The sequence below is a fragment of the Beta vulgaris genome, chromosome 3 (genome assembly GCF_026745355.1).
Source record: "Beta vulgaris subsp. vulgaris cultivar EL10 chromosome 3, EL10.2, whole genome shotgun sequence".
In the NCBI taxonomy this organism is placed as follows: domain Eukaryota; kingdom Viridiplantae; phylum Streptophyta; class Magnoliopsida; order Caryophyllales; family Amaranthaceae; genus Beta; species Beta vulgaris.
Window position 1 is genome coordinate 40,843,631 of NC_079204.1, and position 18,616 is coordinate 40,862,246.

An 18,616-nucleotide genomic window follows, 5' to 3' on the forward strand; every position below is an offset into this window, starting at 1 on the left:
GATTCTAAGCTAAGGGTGTTAGTTGTTTTTACTAAAATGTAGTGGGAACTGATTTTGGTAGGTTTGTAGTTGCTCTAGTTGGGTTAGGTGAATTATTAACCTCTCAAAGAAGAGAGAACAGAGATAATATAGTGAAACGAGTGTGTTTTTTTCTTCACATGAGTTAGGAGTTAGGACTTAGGAGTAGTGAATAAGAGATATTGGAGGAGAGTGAAAATAGTTAAGATGAGAAAGTAATGATGGATGGAGTAAGAGTAGAGTATGATGTAGAAGGTGGGCAGGGGTGTGGGAGGGTGCGCAGGGGTGGGGAGGGTGTGTGTGGGGGTGGGGGAGGGCTCGGGATGCTAGGCAGGGGGTGGGGGAGGGTGGGCAGGGTGTGGGGGAGGGCTAGGGAGGGTGGGTAGGGGGTGGGGGAAAGTAGGAATGATGGGGAAGATGTGTGTGGTGGTGGGGAGGGGGTGGGGATGGTGTTGTTTTTACTGAATTTGCTTGTCGTAATTCATATTATGTGATAAATGTGCAACTCTTTTAGTCATATACACATGATTTCCTAACAAGTCATCATTATGTCGCCTCTAATGACAATGTGGTAAGAATTGAACAAAATGTCATAGAAGCTATTTGTTTATAGGAAGAAAAATTGATAGGTTAAATTTTTTTCTTCATGTGATATTGCGTATATAATATTTTCTAAAAATTGATAAAAGAACAGCTAAGCACTTGTTATAACAACAACATTCAAGCTCTGTAAAAAAAAAAAAAAAAAAACATTCAAGCTGCATATTTTTAGCCTTTCATAATTATTTGTGTAATAGCGTGTGATTAAACTACATTACTTATACAAAAAAGCTTAATTATATTTAGAAAACTTCATCACAAAAATGGCCTGTCATTTGCTCCGTTCTCTTTTGTTGATCTTTGCTTGAAGGAAAAAAAAAACAACCACCTCGTAGAAAAATTAAGGAAAAAAAAGTAGGAGAAAGAAGACAACAAAAACCCCTTCACTTGTTGATATATGAACCTTAGGAATTGGTGAAATGGCAGGAGATAATGAATTTAATGTCAAAGAAAGGAAGAAAGAGAGGGTAGCAGTTTTAGGGGTATTTTCTGTAATGTTGTTAGCAATGGTTGTGGCCGTGACAGTTGGTATAAAAGGCACCGGTCATACTGATACATCGTATGAAGAGGAAGAGGATGATGATGGCTTGGCGACGTCGTCGAAGGCGGTCCGATCCATATGCCAAATGGTTGAGTATCAACGTGCCTGTGAAAGAACCCTTGCTCACGCCCACACCACGAACCCTAAGAAGCTTGTTCAGACCACTTTCAACGCTGCAATGGAAAAGCTTGAAGGTGCCTTGACCAATTCTAGTACCATCAAGGCAGCAAAGGTAAGTATATAAGATACTTTGTGAATGGCATTTATTGGTTTCAAACCCCACAAATGAGATTGGGATGCATAATATATCACTTTAAGATATTTTATTTAAGAAGAGTTAATGGTAGGATTATTACTAGACCATTCAAAAATCATAAGCATAATGTGTATAATTTGAAAACAACAGAGAGGAGACGTATGTATATATTGTAGATTATCAATAAACGTAATAAGGACGCCAAAAACCTTAGAATACATATATAATATATCACCTATGATAAACATAAATATATAATCACTTTTGTGCTTATTTGTTAGTAAATCTCCTAACATGCATGTCTTCACATGAATGTGGTAGTAATTCATAAAATGGACATTATGGGTGAACTTCTGTTTTACCTCTTATTTTTTCCAATAATTTTGAGAAACATGCATAATTCATGCATCAAACTGTTTATCCTAGCGTTAATAAAGAAGCATCTTTACCGCAAATCGTGGACTTGTTACTCATACAGAGATAAGTAAGCTAATAGAACATAATGGTTTTTTAAAGATCAACAATGAAGGTTAATTAAGAATATCCCCTTAACTTATATTTACTTCTAGCTGCAACACTTTTTTGGGGGGTCAAACTATGTAGTATATGTTGATTATATATTTTCACTAATATACATAAAAATATATATTTGTGATATATCTTTCATATATTTCTCTAATATCTAATATCCTTCCAATGTGCACGTTCAAAATAGGAAAATATATATGTCATAAATTACTTTATAAAACTATTTTTTGTGAAAAGAATGTTACAATGAAATGGATATTAAAGCCAAAATCTGTTATAAAGCTGCCTTTTGGCCGAATTTTGGTTGTTTACCACCTTTTTCGGCGTTCACCTTTTTCTTTTTCCCGTTATTTTCTCTCTTTTACTCTTCATGTTCAGCAAAATTTGCCAAACAATCGTATTCACTCGTACCAATTTTCAAATGATCTATTGAATATTTTTAGTGAAAATAGATGGGAAATGAAGGGGAAAAGTGAAAAACAAAAGAAGTAAGTCAACATCCTGAAAGTAGTTCAACGGTCGAAATTATGGTAAACGTAGCTTCGTACACCATTTTGCTCTAATAGGTAGTTTCTTACAACATTTTTTATGTAAGGTTGATTTTAAAAAAAATGTAATTTGGACAAGATTTCTTTCAAAATATAAAAGTTAACCATTTCCATGTACATAACTAAAGATGTTAATAGTGAAAGTTGTGTCCTAAAACTCTGTAAAGACAGAAGTTACAACTAATATTAAAACGTGGAACAATGAATTTCTTACAGCTCAAGATAATTCCTTGATCTTTTAATTTGTCCTTACTATGGGCATAATTGATTTTTATTTAGCTTAAGGTTTCTTTAAAAATAAACTCTTTTGAAACCCATAATTTGATTTTCAAGAAGGCAGGAAAAATTTAACTTCAACACCTCTGTTGTCATTGTGATTATATATGTTTTCGATTGTTTAAATATTTGCGCTTATATTGAATATGATTATTCGCCTAATATATATATCAATCTTTTACATTGAAATAGGATGATCGTAGGAATGCAGGAGCATTGGAAACATGTAAACAAGTGGTAGAGTATGCAATTACAGATCTTAAAAGATCAATAGACCAAATGGATCATTTTGATATGCATAAGAAGGAGGAGCATGTTGAGAACATGAGGATTTGGCTAAGTGGAGCCATGACATCCCAGGAGACTTGTATCGAGGCATTCCAAAATACCACCGGTGATGCCGGGGAAAAGATGAAGCTATTTTTGAATGCTTCACGAGAACTTACCAGTAATGGCCTCGACGTAGCAACAGAGCTCTCTACCGGTTTTAAGTCTTTGAATATATCTCACCAAAATCACAAGCACAAGCGGATGCTTCTCGAGGAACAAGGTACATTGCTTTGTTTAATTTGAACATGTAACTTAAGAGTAAATCATTCGATAATTTTTATCATAAAGTGACCATACGAGCTTTAATATTGATGAAGCATCTATTTATAAAGTTATCTTTAATTTGGAGCAATCTATATAAAAAATTACCTTAATATGAATCAAATGGACATAGGATAGTCTTTTGGGCATGAGTAATGGTTTTTAATGCAAATGGAACATCTTAATAAAGAATAAATGCTTTCAAAATAGGAAAACGCAGCAACTAAATAAAAATGGAGTGAATATAAGTTAAATAATTTCATTTAGCTACCAGATAACTAACACTACATAGCTTATAAACAATTTAAGTTTCATGAATTAAAGCATTTTCAAAACGAATAAAGATATGTTCCCACTCTTTTTCTGGTTTCAATAGGTTGCAAATGACTAGGACTTATGGAAACATTTCAAAAACAAGAAAATTATAATCTTGGAGATTTTTGTTTTACACAGCTAAAAGTTATTATGTTGTCAATTGCAACAAAAGAATTTTGTTTTCTAAAATTGACATCCATATGTAAGTGAATTCTAAGGAAAAGCAAAGATAGTCATTGAGGCTTGCTTTTTATATTTCTTTATACTTCCTTTGCTTTCTCATAATTCTATAAGATGGGTTGAGCACGCGATTTTGATTTAAGGATAAAGGTAAACTGACAAACTAGTTCAAAGAACTCAAACAATCAAACAGGGATACGAGTGGAGGCTTGGGTTATTAGGATTCAAAAAGTATTGGTGTATCATCGTGAGAGGCCATTTGGCCTCTCACAGGATGTACTAAAGTAAGAGTTACTTTTATATTACTGGTACTAAAGCTCAAAATTGGGGCCAAAGTAAGTATAATTGGGGCCAAAATAAGTACAATCGGTACCAAAACTTAAATTTGATATCAAAGTCCACTTACACTAGGTATCAAAATAAGAGTTATTTTGGTATTGGTACCAATTTTACTGAACTTTGCTATAAATTGATACCAAAGTTCGGATCTGTTTTTTGTCTTTTTGCACAAAATATCAAAAATGCCTCTGTGAGTGGCCATTTTGGCCTCTCACAATAAGACGCATATTCAAGCTTTATGAGTGGCCATTTTGGCCTTCTATATGTAACCTACCTGATGCAAGTATTAAAAGATAGCGAAAGCATGTAATGTCATAATGTAGTTTTACTTATCCAATACCTAAACCTCATGCCATGCACACTAGAAAAAAATCCTTTATCATAATAAATTTGCTAATTCTAAAAAAATTAAATAAACTTATATTTCTAATATTTATTTCAACTTTAATCTACGGGTGTCAGTTTTAAAAGTTTTTTTTTATTATGATCAATTTAGTGAAATATGTAAAGTTGTGTAATTGATAATGTGATAATTAAGGTTTTGTAAATTATACTAATGGTTACAACATTTTTTCTTCGTCTTAAAATAATTATCTTTAATTAAATTTAATTCTAATAAATAAAAAAATTTAAGAAAATTGATGAGTTTAAGTCAATAAAAATCAATTTCAACTAGTTAAAATGTTTTCATTTCAATAGATGGCAGTTGAAGAAAATAAGGTTCTAACAAAGTTGTTGTAGCCATTTATACATATTGACATAAATTCGACTTGTAAACTACTAAATTTATTTTGTTATTACTCAAATACGTTGGTCTAAATTGATAGTATATCATAGTGTTAAAATTCCAAACATTATTGCAACTAAAAACAACGGAGGAGATCACTTCAAAAAAAAAAAAAAATGAACGAAGGATATATATAATTGTTTATTGTTGGGATTTTACTTATCTATATGGATTGGTTTGAAAAGTATGCTAAAATAGGTATCACTATAACCACTTCTCAGGCGAGGCTAAAAACAAAGAGGAGATTCCACATTGGGTAGATACAAAGCAGCAAAAGCTCCTTCATGCGAGAGGACCAAATGTGAAGGCAGATGTAGTGGTAGCTAAAGATGGGAGCGGCAACTTCAAAACCATAACAGAGGCCTTAAAGCAAGCACCCATTATAGATGCAACAAAGGTGGAAAAAGGTACAAATAAAACGTTTGTGATTTACATTAAGGAAGGTGTTTATGAGGAAGAAGTTCAAGTGGAGGCAAATATGTGGTTTATTATGTTGATTGGTGATGGACCTACTAAGACTAAAATCACTGGGAAGAAGAACTTTGCTGATGGTTTTGTCCTCTTCAAAACCGCAACTGTCTGTAAGATATTCTCATAAGCTGCTTCTTCTCAATCTCTTTTTTTTCTTCTGTTGTTGCATGCATTTAAAATTGTTGAACCCACGTATGTTGTGCACATGTGAGTTGTCCCACATTGGAGAAAGATGAGAGAAAGTACCACAATATAAGCTAGAGGAGCTACTCCTACTATTGCCGATTGCTTTTGGTATGGAACCTCCTTTGGGCATGTATGTGGACCAAACTCTCCTCCTCCATATTGGGTTGCCCAAGCCCATTTTCAGTCATATCAAATTTAACAAAAATTGATAAGTTAACAATTTTTTTTAATAAGTTAAGACTTATAAGATGGCAGATTAAATGGACAGTTTGGTAGAACTACTAATTTAGGTAGTTGAAATTTTGTCGATTAACATTATACAAGGAAAAACTGATGACATTGCAATGTCACATTAGTGCTGCATTCAATGAAGTGATTAACACAGAATTTCATCATCTTTAGTGTTATCTCCCTTCATTCATTCATACTCTCTTAACTGTATAGTACAGCCCCATGCAGCCTTTTATATTGGCGGCACAAAATAATATCACCCTAGGTTTTAGGACCAACCTCTTACAGAGAGACACATAAGCACACTAGAAAACAAAGAACATATTCAACCTAGAAAGCATAAATACATCAGTGGGCCTATAGCACTTTTGGACTGAAATATATCTGGACCACTACTATTGCTCCTGTATAAGGACCCAGTATGGACTGTATATAGACCACTACTTTCATCACTCCCCCTCAAGATGTGAGTGAGGAGGAAGTTGAACTCCCAGCTTGGACAAGAGTTTCTGATGCTGTTGAATTGAGAGAAGTTTGGTGAATACATCTGCAACTTGCTGCTTGCTAGGCACATAGGAGGGAACAATCACACCTTCACTTGTTTTGTCTCTGATAAAATGACAGTCAATATCTACATGCTTGGTTTTTTCGTGATGCACTGGATTGGAAGCAATGGCAAGGGCTGCCTGATTGTCACAGTAAAGAGGAGTCTTGTCCATATGAGTGACTCCAAGATCCTTGAATAATTGGTTTAGCCACATAACTTCACAAATGGTCAAGGCCATTGACCTATACTCTGCTTCAGCACTACTTCTAGCCACTACAGACTGCCTTTTGGACTTCCATGAAATAGGAGAGTTGCCAAGAAGGATGCAAAAACCAGATGTTGATCTTCTAGTGCTGGCACATCCTGCCCAGTCACTGTCACAGAATGCTTGAAGATGAGCCTGAGAGCAATTTGCAAGAAGGATCCCTTGATTTATAGACCTTGAGAGGTACCTAAGCACCCTTTTGGCAGCTTGCATGTGAACTGTGGTAGGTTGATGCATGAACCTACTAAGAACATGGACAGTAAATGTCACATCTAGTCTAGTTAAAGACAAATAGATTAGCTTACCAACAAGCCTCTGATAAGGTTCAGCTTGAGGTAAAGGGGCACCTGCTGTTGTGCTTAGCTTGGTGTGACTATCCATGGGCAGTCTAATAGGCTTGCAGTTGATCATACCATATTCATGAAGATGATCTTGAACATATTTCTTCTGTGAGAGGAAGATACCTTGTTTGCATTGATCAACCTCAATTCCAAGGAAATACCTTAGTATTCCCAAGTCCTTCATCTGAAAATGGCAGCTCAATAACCTTTTTGTGTCTTGAATTTCATTCATATCATTGCTAGCAATGATGAGATCATCCACATAGACTAGGATTATGAGTATTGTACCCATTTTCTGTTTGCTAAACAGAGAGTAGTCAGACTTTGCTTGAACAAACCCATGTTGTTTCAGAGCACTGCTAAGTTTAGAGAACCATTGTCTGGGTGCTTGTTTAAGCCCATACAATGATTTCTGTAGTTTGCACACCTTAGTGTTTTAGGATATTTCTCATACACTCCATGTTGTTGCACTTCAAGCCTGTGACCCAGTCCTAGATATCTAGGTGGTAGCTTCATATAGACATGTTCTTGTAATTCTCCATGAAGGAAGGCATTTTTTACATCCATCTGATGTAAATGCCAACCTTGGATGGCAGCTATGGGAAGTAAAGACCTAACTGTGGCCATTTTTGCCACAGGGGCAAAAGTTTGCTCATAGTCAACACCATACTTTTGCCTATTCCCTAGGATTACAAGTCTAGCCTTGTATCTGCTTACACTTCCATCTGAGTTATACTTTATTTGTATAACCATTTGCTTCCTATGGCAGTTTTGTTGTGAGGGAGATCAGTAATGGACCAGGTTTGATTATCTTCAAGAGCATTCAGCTCTTCATTCATTGCTTCTACCCATCTGCTATCTTTGAGAGCTTCTTTAAATCCAGTGGGTTCATGTTGAGTGAGGGATTGAGACATGAAACATGAAAAAAGAGGGATGGTGTGTGTAACAGCCCGAATTCTCCCGACCAGCTTAGAGAGGATTAAGCACAGCGAAAGAAACTTTGGTCGAGATAACCCGAACTATTACCATCACACTCACCGAACTACATCGGAGAGTGTGGAACTCAATTCCCAACTCTATTTAAATAAATTAACTATTATAACTATGCTCTGATTCTCAGACTCTATTCCCATGAATTTCTACAGAAAATCCGGCAGAGTTTCCTTTGAAAATAGGACAACGCTAAAGCGAGAAATAATATGAACCTGTTGCAATTTCAATTTATAAAATATTTCCAAATCCCAGAACTCAACAATCTCAACGTTTCGCGGAGAAACAACCAGCAGAGAATCAGGAGCACTTAGCTAGCGATTCTTAAATAAAGAAAATATATTATAGAAATTAACGATTAACTATTACAAGTGGAGCGTCCTCACTTCAATAACAAATATAATACTGCACCATCTCGTATCCGTCTTCTGCTTGAAAAAAAAACTCACGGCTACAACCTGAAACATTTAAGATACTGCCACCCACCAAGTGACAGGCCACAGAAATGACAAAACAATGTACACACATCAGCAAAGCTGAGTACTAAACCCGTAAATAAGAGTAACACATGCTTTGGTGGTTTTTACTTGAAAACGACTCAGCAGTCAACATCGCGATTGTCTAACATGCATAACATCAACTAATGTTGACAACATACTTATACATCTTTATCTGATTGTTCCTTTTTACTACATCGTCGTCAATAAGCAACCCAACACGTGACTTCAAACAATCTTGTAAGAGATACATATCTCATATAGAAACTAATTAGTTAACTTTTCAACATATCACGATCCTTATAAGGAATCTGGGTTTACCAACTTTGATATAAGCAATATACTTTACTTCCTTTAATTGATTTCTTATCAGAAATCCAAACTTATGTTTTCATACTCTATCAATCACTTTCTTATATTCTATAAACAACCTCTTATCAGGCATAAATATCATAACTTTCACTATAACGATTCCTTATCGGAAATCCACATAACAATTATGTTCCTTATCGGGAATCCAACATTGGTATCACTTACCAAGATATGCCTCCTTATCAGGAAACCACTATCAATATTTGTATTCATATACTGAATAAACATTCATTACTTACCTGATATGATTCCTTATCGGGAATCCAATATCGAAACAACTTCACAATACGATTCCTTATCGGGAATCCTTATCGATATAACTTTCCTACTTTCGATGACATTCTTTTCAACCAGGGGAAAGAGAACGCGGCGGAGGAGACAAAGCTTACACTCCGACAGTGGGGGTCGTCACCCAACCATTCACTTTACTTTTGGCCAATAACCGCGACTAGTCCGGAGTACATTTTCCGCTGATTTCATCAGCCATCCACAGGTTTCACATTACCTGATATAACGCCCGATTATCGCCCCACAGAGCAATGGGCAGGTTTCCTGTGGCCCCCAAGGTTCACAGTCCATGGGGCACTGTTCATGTCACCTCATCCGTCGACTCAGACGAGGCTACTTTCCCCTTTCAAATTCCTTTCGATGATCATTCATAACACAACCAATCATTCTTGGAACTCATCCGCTAGCTTTATTAATTATAAACGATTGTTGCATAACCAACCACACTAGAAGACTTCACTCTAGAAAATATAATCACATGCTATCGTGCTTTCTTATGAATTTCAAGGTCAGTGTAGTTATGTGATTAGATTCAACTCAATTTCAATCATAGAACTTATAAATTACCACAACTCATAAGCAATCATATCTGGTGAATACCAACAACAATAGCAAATGGTCTCTCAGCTAGAATTAACTAACGAGAGTTACTAAACCAACTCCATACAACACATACTTTTGCGTATAGATAATTCATATTCTTTTTCACTTCACCAATATCTATATGGACTCATCTTAATAATGATAATAATGATTATCAAGCATCAACCATACTGGCAATAGGTCTCTCACCTAGAATTAACTAGGGAGAGTTAACTTACACATCCCAACTTGAGGTTCTTAAGACAATATTGATATGAAGTAGTTACTATTAGCTAAATACTTATTACAAAATCAACGATGTATTCACTCACAATAATGTACTCATAATCACATAGGCCAAGTCCAACTCATGTCCTTAGAGTACGACTCATACATATATTTGAGGCCTCTTTAAGGTATTTCACAACTTATATTTATTACGTAGTTGAACTCAAGCACTAATATAAACTAGTAGATACTAATCTGATAATCTAACTTTATTACTTTACTCCATCTATAGTCATTAAACGGAAACTCTTTATAAAACGCATCCTTGAAACATTACTAGGTAAGTTACTTCAATACTCTCCATTTCATCAAGATTGGTCAATTATATTAACTATTCCCAGCTCCAACCAACTCACATCCTTTATTAAAAGTCAATCAAACCGAATCTCTTATAAGTTAACCTTGATTAACTCAACTTTCAATCATGAAACAAAGAAGTGGATAATGTTTTGCCTTATAACCATCATAGGAATAGCGTACTGAACTACCAACTTTATTTAGCAAGTATTACTAAAAGAGTAGACATCTCAATCCCTTTTAGTAAATTATAAATAGTGTTCTAACTTTACTACATTAAGCCGTTTATAGGGTATTCCCTCATCACATTAACTCGATTATAATAGGAGATGGACCTTGCAATAGAGTTTACTTCTAACAATCTTGATATTATCAATACTTAATTAATCCTTTTTCTTTCTTTAGTTAACTGAACTGACATAACCAATTCCTTCTTAAAAGTTATACAAATAGTCATTGGCTAATCTATATATATATTAAGAACTTCTTAATCGTGATACTTTTAACTTACCAAGAACAATAAACTGAAATTATTACTATTCATGGCAATACGATAACCGTAGAAAGATTAACAACATTCTACTATCATTAGGACCAAAGGAACTTACATTACCCTTACTAAGTCATAGCTTTTAAATCCTATTAATTCAATGACGCACATAACTCAACTTGTTCAATTTCCTTAGTTAACAACCATCAACACCACAACATTAATGATACTCGGGAACTACTCCCACTGATTTCCGAAATATAAACCCATTTCGACTAACTTAGTTAATACAAACCATCCCATAAATCTTAATGGCAATTTCTAATTAAGATTATTAATCTAATTGTATAACTCACTATTTAATGTAACTAGAATAAAGCTTCCCATTAATCAAATGAAACTAGTAACTTTTATTGAGCTAACTTAAGAATTTCTAATCATACTTCTTTACCACAACCAACAACAAATCAACTATGTTTATTAATAAAGTGAAGGAGCTACTCCAATTTGAGTTTGTCGCAACCAATTCACAACCAAAGTGCCATACTTGATCAATCAACCAACATAAATACAAATCAAGTTGATATATCAATTCACCACAACACTAATCCAGCAACATCAACTATAATTATCGCAACATTAACCACCACCACCACCACAAGTTCAACACCACACAACAATAACGACAACACAGTGACAACAACGACCACACAGCAACAACACAACTGCCATAATAACAAAAACATTTCAACAACATCATTGGCTTTCTAATTTAAACACAATCGTTTAATATAGCTATTCACATAATCAACCACAGTAATAACAACAACAGTGGAGCAACAACAACCATTATAATCTCCACTTTAAACTAATATTCCATAATCATAATCAAATCTTGAATGAAACAAGAATCCAATTCTAGATTAACTTAGTAAAATCTAATTTAGGTTCAACTTACACAAACCAACAAGGATAATTACACTTGTGCTTAATCAGAATTTCAAAAGGGAAACAAAGAGGTGTGGGTGTACCTCTGCTCTTGTGAACAGCGAAGAACAAAGGAGAACCGAGAAACAGAGGGGTCGAGGGAGATTTCCGAAGCTTCAGGGCACATCATCGGAGCTTCGCGAGGCTTGCTGAGCGCCGGCGAGATAGCAGCAGGCCACGGTGGCCAACATCGCCACAACCGCAGCAGCCACAACCGACAACAGCAGCAACAACACCCGCGGTGGCTTGCGAGCAACACCGCCACGACGAAATACGAACACAGGAGAGAGAGAAACCAGAGAGTTTTAGCGACAGCAGGCGACAAGTTTCCGGCGAGATTGGGTAACACCGGCGAGCTTAGGTAACGCCGGTGAGGCAAGAGCGCAGGCGAGAGAGGGAGTTCGAGGGGCTGGGTTTTGGGTTTCACGGGAGAGAGGGAAAATAGGGTTTGGGGTTTAGAATACCCGAGAAGGAAATAGAAGAGCTAAGAGGTGGGCTTTTGGCTTATCACTAAACCGACAAAGGGGATGGGTTTGGATTTGGGTTTTGTTTCATCTAAAATAAACCAACTCTAGTTCGGAACTTTCGACAAATACTACTCAAATGATTTTAAATAACTAAAATCCAAAACATATATATAATATAGATAACTTCACAAAATTAAACAAATAAATATATTACAAATACAACACAATAAATATCCATAGTCCAACTCAAATATAAATAAGAGTATCTGAAAAATAATTAAATAAATAACTATGATTAGCTTTTAATAAAAGCTTTTTAAAACAAGTCTGTTACAGTGTGTGTTTGGGTTACATAGTTAATTTTGTGAGGGGTTAAGTTTTTTGTGGTGGTGTTGGCTGTGATGTAGTCTTGATGCCATACAGGTGTTTTATGAGTTCGATCTCATGGATCTCCTTACTTCCCTCTCTTCTCTTGTTTCTTCTGGTTCATGGGTAACCAGCTGCTCTTCTTCTTCCTGCCTTCCTTCATTTCCTTCTGCATCATCATCAGCACAGCTCCCCCTTATCATTTCCTTCCTTTCATTCCTTCCAGTCTCACCATTAAACACCTTGTAAGGGAACACACTTTCATAAAATTTAACATCTCTACTTACAAATGTTACATTTGTAAATAGATTTAGTAGTTTATATCCCTTTTGAGTGAAGGGGTACCCAAGAAATACACATGGTACACCCTTTGCATTAAATTTATCTTTCTCTGTACTTGGATTACTAGCACTAGCAAAGCAACCAAATGACTTTAAATGATCATAAGTAGGGGCAGTGTGATACAATACCTCATATGGTGTCTTGTTGTTCAGAATGACACTTGGCAGCCTGTTTGTGATGTGTACACCACACAACACACAGTCACCCCAGTACTGAAGTGGGAGACCACTTTGAAACCTGAGAGCCCTGGCCATCTCCAGGATGTTCCTATGCTTTCTCTCTGCCCTTCCATTTTGCTCAGGCCTGTCCACAAAGCTTGTTTGATGGATAATGCCCAGCTTTGCAAAGAATGGTCTACATTTTTTATCATCAAATTCAAGGGCATTGTCACTTCTAATCACCTTCACATTCTTCTCAAATTGTGTCCTTCCCATATGCACAAAATTTTCTATTGCTTCAAATGCACTAGATTTGTGCTTCAAGAGATGCACCCATGTGACCCTACTAAAATCATCAACAATGGTGAATCTTTGATTGTGTCTTGTTGCACATCTGTAGGGACCCCATATATCTATATGGACCAACTCAAATAGTCTTGATGCCCTAGATTCACTGATGTTAAATGGAAGCTTTGTGAATCTAGAGAGAGGACAAGTGATGCAGATGTTGTTCTTCTCCAAGTTGAACCCTTTAAGGTTCTTGATTTTACAGATTCTCTGTTGTGGAGCATGACCAAGCCTCCAGTGCCAGAGAGTTGCACCTGAGACATTTGGTACATGTTCAATAGTGCCAGGAACCTTCACATGAGTTTCAGCACTCATAGCATGACTACATTCTTTTTTCTTCTTGCTATCACCCTTTTCAGCCTCTTTCCTTTTCCATTCATTCACTATCTCATTCAGAGGTTTGTCAATTAAATAATACAAACCATGCATTGCCCTTCCTACTCCCAACACCTTCTTGTTTCTGACATCATAAATGATACAGAAATCTGAGTGAAAGTCCACCTTACAATCTTCATCTCTTGCAAGCTTTTGCATAGAGAGAAGATTGTGTCTGAAAGTAGGTATGTAGAGCACATTCTTAAGCTGTAGATCACATTTCAGCACAGCTTCTCCAGTGTGAGATATCACTGTTGTCTCTCCTATAGGAAGATTAATTCTCTGCTCCTTCTCCATTCTAATGGAGTTCTTCAGCATACTTAGAGATCCAGTCATATGGTCTGAAGCACCTGAGTCAATAGATTTTATACAATCAGCTAGATTACAGCTCACCATTCCTGCATAGCTGTAGTCCATTTCTTCTTCTATATCAGACCCTTGAGTCTTGGAGGGAGTTGGCAACAATTTCATGAGCTGCTCAAGCTGTTGAGCAGTAATGGTGGCACTCCCTCCTGCAGACGTTCCACTTTCTATACTGCTCTTCACATGTGCAGCACTTCTTCCTCCTCTATTGTTTCTTCCTCCTCTACTCCATGTTCCCCCTCTGTAACTATTCCATGGCTCTCTAACTTTCTCCTTGCCATCTCTCTGATACTTAGGGTTCTTAGTAGGATACCTTATAATCCTCCAGCATTTCTCTTTTGTGTGGCCTACTTTCCCACACTCTGCACAGCTTACTTCAACACTTTTGCTCAACATTGCAGTGGCTTCATATTCTTCTTTTACAGGCCTCAACACTTCCCTTTGACTTTCTTCTTGATGCAGATAACTGCACGCCACATCTACTGAGGGCAAGGGGTTCATCATCAAAATGTGACTTCTTTGCACACTATATCCTTCATCCGATCCATTCAACAACCGAAATAATTTTTGTTCCTCCTGTTGCTCATTCATAGCTTTTACAAAAGCATTTACTTCATTTGTCATATTGTTTATAGGTGGAAGGCTACTAAGAGAATCAAGTTCGTCCCATAACCCTCTCAATTCTGTGTAATAATCAGTAATATTCTTGTCACCTTGCTTAGTTTCATACACTTGCTTCGACAGTTTATACTTCCTAGACCCATTTGTCACCTCATATCTCTTCTCAAGCTGTTTCCATATTTCAGCTGAGCTATTCATGAACATAACTGATTTCTTTATGGATTCACTCACATTCCCTATAATCCAAGATATCACCATGTTATTGCAAGTATCCCATGCCTCTTGCTTTACAGCATCACTGGCATCTCTCTTTACCAAACCAGTCACAAACCCAAGTTTCCTTTTTGAGGCTAGACCTATTTCTAAGGATCTTTTCCAGGACCTATAGTTTGAAGAACCCTGAAGCTTCTCAACAACAATGGAGTTACTTCCATCTGAGGGATGGAGATATAGAGGACTACCATTATCTATTCCAGGTACCAATTTTTTTTAAAACAAACAACAACTAACAGAGATTTACTGATTACAGACAGCAGAGCAAGAACAAAAATGCAAACTTTCTTGCTTTAAGCCCAGATTCACAATTGAAGATTTTAGAGGAGAAGATTAAAACGAACCTGATGCTCTGATACCATGATGACATTGCAATGTCACATTAGTGCTGCATTCAATGAAGTAATTAACACAGAATTTCATCATCTTTAGTGTTATCTCCCTTCATTCATTCATACTCTCTTAACTGTATAGTACAGCCCCATGCAGCCTTTTATGTTGGCGGCACAAAATAATATCACCCTAGGTTTGAGGACCAACCTCTTACAAAGAGACGCATAAGCACACTAGAAAACAAAGAACATAATCAACCTAGAAAGCATAAATACATCAGTGGGCCTATAGCACTTTTGGACTGAAATATATCTGGATCACTACTACTGCTCCTGTATAAGGACCCAGTATGGACTGTATATAGACCACTACTTTCATCAAAAACTACTATGGTAATGACGGAGATAATGAAAAACTTCATAACTTTAATTTGAAAAGGTTACTCAAAGTAGCATATCAATTTAAATCATTTTTAATCCTTACAATTAAAGATAGATGCTAGATAACTCAAATGATTTCAACACCTCAAACAATTTTGCTATTTATCATTTAAGATAACTGGAATAAGTTATCAAATATAGATTTGAAATTAGCATACAGAAGATAAGAACTGGCAAAATGTGTTAACTCCTTTAGAACAGAAAAAAATAATAATGAAAAGTCCCTTACCTTTCTCCTAATTAAGTGAAAACAACAAACATTAACAATGGGATGTTTGGTACTTGAAAATTTTCATCTAATCCGCGGTAATCATGTAAAGGTAGGTTTTCACCCTAAATAAAATGTAAAGGTAGGTGTTTTAATCCATTTATTAGAAGTCTAAACAAGTAAATTTGCCTAAATCTAATAAAAAATATTAAGTTCGTCGATTAATTTTTTTTGGCTTAGTAGGATAAAAATGAATTTTATGTTTTAGAAAATAAAATTGATTTTAAAATTTTTAGAAGCCCATTAAGTTCCTACAAAGTAAATTGAGTAATAAAATATTTTCTTTCATTTATAATTTAAAAGCAATACGCCAACAACAAACTAACCTAAACATATTCCAAATGTATAAAACAATTGTCTAATTAGATAAAATTTGCACCAAACCTTAAAGTGTCCTTAAATAATTAATCAATGTGGATGTTCATTTACTCATACCTACTGTGGTTTTTTTTTTTTTTTTTGAACAAATGCAGCAATATTTGGGCACAATTTTATTGCCAAGGACATCGGATTCGAGAACTCAGCTGGTGCAGAAAAGCACCAAGCAATAGCTCTCTTAGTCCAATCTGACAAGTCAGTTTTCTATAATTGCCATATAAACGGTTACCAAGACACTTTGTATGCCCATAGCTATCGACAATTTTATCGACATTGCACCGTTTCGGGCACCATCGACTTCATCTTTGGTAACGCTGCTGCCGTGTTCCAAAATTGCAAGCTTGTAATTCGCAAGCCTTTAGAAGATGAAGGATGTGTTATAACTGCCCAAGCTCGACAACATGTGAGAGAGCCAACAGGGTTCGTCCTACAAAATTGTACCATTATGGCTGATCCATTGTACTACCCACTTCGCCTAAAGAGCAAAGCCTTCTTGGGACATCCATGGAAGAAGTTTTCTCGAACGATAATCATGCAATCTTTCTTACCCGACTCGATAGCTCCTGAAGGGTGGAAACCATGGATGGGGACATTTGGGCAAAGTAGTTGCTTTTTTAGTGAGTATGAGAATAGAGGTCCTGGTGCAACATTGCTAGGTCGAGTTAAGTGGCCTGGGATTAAGAAGATTACTCCACAACATGCTGATGGATTTACACCTAGCAAATTTTATCAAGGTAATCATTGGATTATTCCTACTGGAGTACCTTATGAGCCTGGGATGATGCATACATAGAATTAGCTACAAAAAAATTAAGATGGTGATCAAAGCTTATTGATAGGTAGATCTAGTTTAGTAGTGTATATAATAATGTAATGATTGTAAATTAAAGATTTGAATTAAATGTTTAAAACCTAAGTGTTACTATTATCTTCTTCTTTTCGTAATAATTTGTTCATTTTCTATCATTAATCCAAGCATGAAGCTCTCCTAGTTCAAAATCCTTTAGTCCTAAATTTTCAATAATGTGACGATGATGAACAACATTCTCCACATCAAGAGATCTTTTCAATTAAACTAGGCTTTGTCATGTGCTCATCAATTTGTAACTTGTGATTTGTTGTGAACTCCTAAATCAAGTTTGAATTCTCAAATTCATGGATGCAAATTTTCTTAGTAGGTCATACAATCCTGCTTATCCATAGAGCATACCCAGCCATTGAACTTTAATGCTAGCATGAAGAGAGGAGTATGATAAATTTTATTAAAAAATCAAGATAGAGAAAAATTTGGTAAGAAAATAAATATGTTAGCTCTTCACAATAAACCGGTTATTGACGAGGTAAGATGTTTGATGCAGACACTTGAAGGAGAAAAGAAAGCAACAGGTTTTTTAAAAAAAAAGAGTACAAAAGCATGAAAATACATCGACAGACATTAAAAAATTTAGGATCACATGGTGCAAATTGTCCCTTATATGTTGAATCAACGATTTCAAATGTGCCGAAGTATTTCATTATGACTACAAATTGAATGGAAATCATTAGAAGTAAGAAAAATATAAAAATGGGATGAATTGAGTATGAGTAAGATGGAAAAAAACTAATAAAATACTACCTCTGCTCCAAAAAGAATGCAATACTTGTAGATGGCACAAAGATTTAGAAGGGAAGTTCGTTGCGGGGTATTGTATCAATATATATATATAGATTACCAAGAGAGAAATCAGAAAATAGTTGTTTTGCGTTTGTAATCTCTCTTTCAATTTGATAGATTTTTTTCGAAAGTTCGAAAACTTTCTTTTTTGACTAAGTAATATAGTGTCATCAATCGTTGTCCTAATATTGTGATACATATACAAAATCTTTAACTTAAGCAGCGTTTGAGATACTGGTTCAACAACTCCATCTCGATTATCTTGGTCGATACATTTAAAATTTTTAGAAAGAGAAAGGGATTGTTGGTGATGTGAAATTGAAGGCTATACTTAAGTTCTTAATTAAAAGATAGGTTCTTTATTGTTTCTTGATTGAATCTTGAACTAAAAAAGTGAATCTTGAATGTTAATTCAAGAC

The 18,616-nt window shown here is 35.6% G+C and overlaps 1 protein-coding gene across 1 annotated transcript; it reads left to right on the forward strand.

Moving 5' to 3' along the window:
• Window positions 1-600: 600 nt before the first annotated feature.
• On the forward strand, window positions 601-17,514 carry LOC104884209 (putative pectinesterase/pectinesterase inhibitor 28). The gene is made up of 4 exons (XM_010668819.4): window positions 601-1,391; window positions 2,960-3,317; window positions 5,201-5,560; window positions 16,639-17,514. The coding sequence occupies exons 1-4, from the start codon at window positions 1,038-1,040 to the stop codon at window positions 17,334-17,336; spliced, it is 1,770 nt and encodes a 589-aa protein (XP_010667121.3). The 5' UTR covers window positions 601-1,037; the 3' UTR covers window positions 17,337-17,514.
• Window positions 17,515-18,616: the final 1,102 nt, after the last annotated feature.